The 7,157-nt window shown below is 41.0% G+C and overlaps 1 protein-coding gene across 1 annotated transcript in view; it reads right to left on the bottom strand.

Moving 5' to 3' along the window:
* Window positions 1–1,593: 1,593 nt before the first annotated feature.
* The window catches only part of FBXO3 (F-box protein 3), a 30,890-nt gene continuing 25,326 nt past the window's right edge, over window positions 1,594–7,157 (bottom strand). Inside the window, exons 10-11 of the mRNA XM_006014668.3 lie at window positions 6,376–6,566; window positions 1,594–2,686 (exon numbers count right to left, since the gene is read on the bottom strand). Of these exons, the coding sequence (XP_006014730.1) occupies window positions 2,561–2,686; window positions 6,376–6,566 (317 nt within the window). The 3' untranslated portion in view covers window positions 1,594–2,560. The remainder of the gene's footprint in view (window positions 2,687–6,375; window positions 6,567–7,157) is intronic.

Here is a 7,157-nt window from a genome sequence, read left to right as displayed (position 1 = left end):
CCGGCTCGGGGCGGCCCCAGCCAGAAGAGGCGGCGGCAGAGCTGTGTGCCGCTCGGGACTGACCAGCGCAGGTAGGGAAATGTGCAGCTGAGCCCCTGCTGCTCCAGCTGGGCTCATCCTGTCCCGAGAGGCACACAGCTCTCCTCTTCCCACACGCACCGCATCGGCAACGTCAAGCTGACGCGGTGTGTGTGGGAACCTTGTCCCTTCCCCAGCCCTTCATCAGCCATTCGGAAGCTACGGGGGGGCTGGGGGAGGGGCAAGGGGTGGGAACGAAAGTAAACAGTGTTTACTTGGGTTTCCCATTGCAGCACTGCGAGCCACAGAAAATGCCTTGGCGGGCCGCATGGCAGTCCACGGGCCGTATGTTGGATAAGCCTGATCTAGTCTGACCCCCCGCCACTGGCAGGGGCACACGCTGGGGTCACCCAATCCCCGACAAGGGTTCGTCCCAACCCTTTTTCGTCCAACCTCTTTTTGAATTTACCCAAGGTAGGAGGGAGGACCACTTCCCTAGGAAGTTGGTTCCAGAGTGAGTGAGCAGATGTTCAAGACTATTTGCAGCACACTGGAGAAGACTAGTTTCTGGGGTGGTAGCCAGAAAACATTGGCTGCATCATGCCTTATCAAGCTTCAAAGAAAAGAAAAAAAGCAAAGGCACATACAAGACAAAACCTATGAGCCCAGGACATTCAAGCTGACAGCAAGTCATTAATGAGCCACACTGGTTTCCTGGTAGACAGGAAGCATAAACTGTGGAGTGCTGATGGACACAGAACAAAGCCTTTCCGCACTCTGGTAAGGAGAACAACTGTGACCAGAAGAGCTTCAAAGTGACACACTTCAAAGTCATTTTTTTTATCATTTAGGCTGATTTATAGTTTCAGTGCTGTCCACTGTCTGTACCTATAAGTACTTTTAAAGGTGCTATAAAAAAAAAATTAAGTGCTACAAATATTTAGTCAATCCATGTATCTGGGTTCCCTTAAACGACAGACAATAACTTTGTGCCCTCAATGAATATTAGAATTTTCATCCTTTTAATGCTACATATTTAAGCTTATCCTGAAAAAGATTGTTAACATCACACACTATTTTCCTTCCACTTAATGTAAAGCGTTCATTAGTGTTTTTTTTAACAATTCCCATTACTTATGGAGTTTATTAGGATTCTCTCCCAAAGGCCAAATTCTGCAGACCCATGGAGTCTCTCTTTCTCCCACAGAAGTTCTGCATGAATAATTAATATAAGACTGATTCCTATAGCATTTTCTGGTTCTGCTTAATCCTGTTCTATGAGATCCTAATCCTCAATGACACTGCAGATAAAACAACAAGCACCAGAGAAAGTAGCAGCATTAAGATCACGTGAAGAAACCAGCTGGCACAACCTACTGTTGCTGCAGCCAGCCTATGCTCAAGGAAAAATCTAGCCAAAGGGGTTTCATCTAGGTCCAGGAGTGCCAGGCATATTGGTTTATCTTATAGTTGGAGGGAAACCAGCTGCTAAAGTGACATTGCTTATAACTTTCAACTCATTTCTCTAAGTTATAGTGAGAAAGATCCCAGGTAACACTTTAAAGCAACAGAGGCTGAAGTGGTTTATTTTATTAACAGCAATGAAAACAAAAATAAAAGAATAAACAAAATGTTCCTTCAAATATAAAGCTTCTAGACTTAAAGCTTCTAGTATTGTTAAGCCCCAATTCTGAATCAGGCATAATTACAAAAATCCATATAGGATTCAGAAAAATATGGTAATACAGATTCTTAGACATGGGACTTGTCACTTGTGACAAATGTTGACAGCAAACAGTGTAAAAAGAAAATGTCCAAACTGTATTTACAAATTGATATGATGTAATAATTGATAAACTGCTTGTTAGTAAACAGCAGATTATGCATTTATACTACATTCCAAAGGGTATTATCTAATCAGAGTTACTACCTGTAAAATTAAACTGAAAGACAGGTAATCTGAAAAATAAAAAGTCAGTTTCATTGCAGAAGTATACGCACTCAGTCACCAGAATTTCCTGGTATCTGTATGTTAATATAAAATGCACAAGAGCACCTGATTCAACCCAATAGGGTTACCTAAGCCCAACTGCAAATTTCATTCATAGCAGAAATTATCAACAGTAGAAACCCATTGTGAAAGGACATTTATCAATTTTTTTTGCAATTATTTGTTATCTATTGCTGCTGAGTCGTAAATGCTTGTATGAAAACAAGTCTCCCCACACCACATTTGTAATATGGTCATAAATAGGCAATAGTGATAAAATGTATGATATAATTACCTCAAACTATCAAGCTCTTTGTACTTTGCAAAAAAAAAAATGAACAATACCCAAGACCCTCTTCTTTTCCCCAGTTCCCAACCCAAAAAGATTCCTATATTTTCATCAGATGAAAATCAGAACTGGCACCAACATTCATGCTAGTTGCCCCGCTCAGCAGCAGAAAAATTCATTTATTTACAAAATTTCAATCTTTTCTTATGTAGCAATTCCAAAGAGTTCAACTTCTGTGACCAAGAGTTTTTTGTTAAGTCTTATCAGGTATGACGAGGACAACATACAGAAGGGGCAGGCATATCCAAGGCTCTGCGTCTGTCTTCATAGTCATCAGTGTCTGTCGAATCCTCATCTTCATCCATAGCATAATCATTATGATTCGTTTCCTATGAACAAGACACATGCATGTTTTTAATTCTGTCCTTTCCTAACTTGCTGTGATTGAGTGCTAACAACTTAACTGTCTCAAAACAATTATGCAATCTTATGTCTCATTTATAATCATATAAAAAGCTACTAATCACAGATACAGATTGATTACTATAAATAACAACTCAATGCTGTTAAGAATAAACCTGGCTTTACATGAGACACTGAATTTACACAATTCAATCATATTTCTATACTGTTTGACCTTTCATGCAAATTGATCCAGAACCTGATCATGACTGTTTGAAATCAATTTTTTTTCATAATCACAAGTATATAAGAGCAAAAATGTAAACCACTAATACCTTTACTTGAACAAATACTCTAAAAATCAGAGCATCACTCAACTATAGTATTCAAAGCCCACTGTAGAGCATTAGATGCAGAGCAGTAAAATTACTACCAAATCAAACAGTGAATGCAAGAGATTTCTACACTTTGTAAAAAAAAAAGTCACAGCTTTATTAAAATGGAAACAAACTAAATAAAAAATTAGATCATGTTACAAGTGTGACCTCTACTGGCTCTTTATTTACTACTGCTAAAACAAACAACTGTTCATTTCCCACATCTTTAAAAAAACTTGAATCCATTCCTAGTGACATCACTTTCAAAAGATTGCCAACCAAGGGGACAAACATTTAAAATGAATTTTCACTCTGGGAAAACAGTGACTTGCCAGAGAACAAAACCCCAAAACAAAGCACTGCCCTGCCTTGTGGATGCCAGTATGATGAACAGTTTCATTTCCCTTTTGCAGAGCCTCTGAAATCTGCGTTCTTCCTGTTTATTCATGAAAACGGTGGTGCTCAACTTTTTCAACCCATGAACCAGATGAATGGTGCAGAGCCAGACCAGACATTGCATGCCAGGATCAGGGCCCTGCACCACCAGTGCACAGGATCACAACCTGTGGGGGTCCCCACAGGCTGGATGATATAGCTCTGGGGGCCAGAGGTTGAGATCCTCTGGATTAAAACAATGTGTTACTCTCCGTTTTGCAGGGCTCCTTAGAGTGGGTTTTCTTTTTTTGGTCACACAGCTCAACAATTCAGCCAACAAGATCTCCAAGTTCCTTCTGAACTATCTGTAAATGGAGCCATTTCCAGCTTTGTAACTCAACAGCTGTTAGAATGTAGATGCACAACAATTGCCAAAGTGCACCAGCTACTTCCAAAACTTACAATTAGACAATCATTCACAGGAACAGCCTTTCACTTAAATTATTAGGCTTACTGCATGTGTCATCAGGTACAATTCCATTGTCTGTGTTATTCAAGGCCAACTAGATGTTAAAAGGTCAAAAAGGACTCAGTTCACCAGTTAAAATGCCTGTTAACTAAAATTCTCTTATAATGAACAAACAAGAATGCCACTCCAATTTAGAAGACAAACCACAACATGGTTGCACAGAAAGAAAAAACTCCAGTATTAATTTGAATATATAAAATGTGTATTCACTAAAAGCTCTAATCACCATTACACTGGTTACAAAGGCAAAGAAAATTAAATTAACTCCCTTCTCTTGAAAGTGTAGTTCTGCCACAACCTCAATAAAAATCTCTCTTAAGCTAGGGACAGACATTCAAAAAAGCCTGAATTGATTCACTCTTTGCAGGTTACTCTAGGCTGCACAGCTTCAACTGATTAATAACTGGACAGACATTCTCTGTTAAATCAGGAAATGCAGGTATGTGCCTGCAGTGGCTCAAGCCAGAAGCCAGGGGGTGCTAGAGCATGCCTGCCTGTCACTGCCAAAGGGGAGGGAAGAGAGATGCCCTCCAAGGCTCTCACCTTTCCCTGTTGGAGCAGAGGGGGCATGGCCAGAAACCAGCCAGGGCTAGCAGGACTCACAGGATGCCAGCCACCAGCCTGGGGGGTGGGGGGGCGAGAAGCTGCTGCCAAACTGAGTGGGAATGGGAAAAAGGTTCTCTCTCTGAAGCAAGCATGTACTGAACACAGCAATTTGCAAAGCACACAACAGGGAACTACTACTTATCTATGCCTAAGCTAAGATACAGCCCCAGTAACACACAGCATACACAACTTACTCTAACTTAAAAGGTAAAGCAGGAAGACGAGAAAGCCTTGCATAAGTCTTAGTAATCCTGAGGGCAGAGTGTCTCCTTACAGCCAGGCATTCAGAAAGGCTTTGTTTAGGTTTTACAGGTTCTGCTTTATAATGTTAATGTAGCTCTCTGCATTCTTTGGTGTGCAACTTCTAACCAGAAACTGTCTGCAACTTCCCTTAACTTCATCTTCAGCACATGTATGATGATTGTCAGGCGTTTGCCAACACTTTCCAACTCTCAGTCTGGTCCTGCAGGTCTCAGCTCTGGGCTCACAGGTGCAGGTCTTGGATCTACACACAGAGGACTAGCTTGCCTCTCTTCCCCACTCCAGTGGAATTAATCCCCTCCCTGACTGCAGGCAAGCCGGACAAAGCTACAGGAATTCCGTCTCTGCCTGGCTACAGGAAAGCTGTGGAGGTGCAGCTGGGGCTGGCAGACCCCAGCTGTGGTCCGCAGGGCTTGCCAGCTGGGGAGGGGGAGGAGACAGGACCGAGGGAGGAATTTACCTCTGGGGCCATGGCAGGCCAGCATCTGACCACGCCCCACCCGTTCTGGCTAGAGAGACGAGGGGAGGGGCCAGCCCAGCTCTCTTGGAGCAGAACCCAGCCCAGAGAGCATGCCGGGATGCTGGGAGTCTCTGATTTAACTCAGACCAGGCAAGGAGTCTGGAACAGACATTGCTTAACTGATTTGGCTCAAACGGATTTAAGTCTGATACTACATTCAACCATGTTTATCTCAAACCAGCTTTGGACATTTTCAAACTGGTTTACGTGCAATGAATGTCTGTTCTGTTACAGGCTTAAACCAGTTTCTGATCACTTAACCCAGTTTGTGTGTAACGTCTGTCTCTAGCTTTAAAAACTATGCTCTGATGCCTGTGATCCCTTAGCTATATTTAACTGTCTACCACTTGCAAATACAGTAACAAGGCATTTGGAAAGAGACAATTCCTTCAAACTGGACAGTCCAATACTGCTTACATCTTTACAGATCAAAAGATTTTTAATGCATTTGGGAGGCAATACAGATAACAGAGTACTTCTGATATGTACTGCCACTAAGAAGTATACACAGCTTCTATTACTAATACTATTACTGCATTTAGTATTCTAACCCAAGTGGCCTATGCACAGTTCCCTAGGAAGCACACTGTTTAAATGTTGATATAATCTCAAGACTGATTACTGCCGATAGTTAAACATTAAAATCTGGTGAATTCTACTGAATTGCATTACTCTGTTTACTTGGCTTCAAGGTCATCCCAAAAGTTCAAAGGAATTCATACTGGTAAAAAGAGGAATTCTCCCTCCTAACCCCGGAGTTTTTGGTATAGTTCCAGATTTTGCAACAGTTCTTATCCTTCAAGCCCGCCTGTTACAGAATTTAGTAGTAATATTAAGAAACAAGTTAAAAAACAAAGAAAAAGAAGTGTCATCATTGCAGAGTCTGTTGGACCTTGTCAATAGGTATGGAAGTTATGCTACCCATGAAATCTAACATTAAATCTTATTTTCTACAAAAATAAAAGGTTAGAAGGAAAATCTAAAAGCATAAACTACATCTCTGCTTACCATGCGTGCTGTAGACACCTTGAACGTTGGGCATACCATATGAAACCTGGGAATGGTGACATTGAAAAACTTGTCCTTATAGTAGAGACAGTGGAAGGTATAGTAGCCTTCCATGTATCCTGAAGTAGTGGAGAAGGTAGTACAGCTGGTATATTCATATACATGACCAGGGCTGATTATTGGAAACTCTCCTGTTAGTACAAAGTTAATAAAGAACAATTGGGATTTTGAAGGAAAGTGTATAAAGCATATTCCCCTCTTATAACAATTGTTTTCTGTGAAAAGTTCTACAGCTAGTGTCCTCTACAACACAGAGCTAGTAACGAATGATTTGGAGTGCTTTAATTGCATCACGTGAAGAAAATTTAACTTGATGGAAAAGTTCTACATTTGTTACCTGAAAATTCTCTTCTCTCACTTAAGTTTCAGTCGCATATTAATTTATTAAATGCGCACACATTTCAATAAGCATCTCACTTCCTGAGAAGCAATCACTATAGTAAGTTTATAGAACAAGTACAAACCACAACCATGTTGTAGATTGTTTTGATGAAAAAGATTTAGTCAACAACTTGAAAGTAAAAAAAAAATTACAAATTAACTTCATTTTCACAGAGATAATTTTGTTTTAGTTTTTACTTACCATATTTACTTGATTCCAAGGTGAGTTCACACCTCTTCCCGCCCGCCCCACTATTTAACATGGGTTGGGGGAAAAGCCCCTTGTCCTGGAATTGAGTATGAGACAGCAGGGAGTCAGGCTACTGTGGCTCCAGCTCCAG

Source organism: Alligator sinensis, unplaced genomic scaffold (genome assembly GCF_000455745.1).
Source record: "Alligator sinensis unplaced genomic scaffold, ASM45574v1 scaffold442_1, whole genome shotgun sequence".
Classification (NCBI taxonomy): domain Eukaryota; kingdom Metazoa; phylum Chordata; order Crocodylia; family Alligatoridae; genus Alligator; species Alligator sinensis.
The sequence above is the reverse complement of the archived record's forward strand: the minus strand, read 5'-3'. Positions and strand labels throughout refer to the sequence as shown.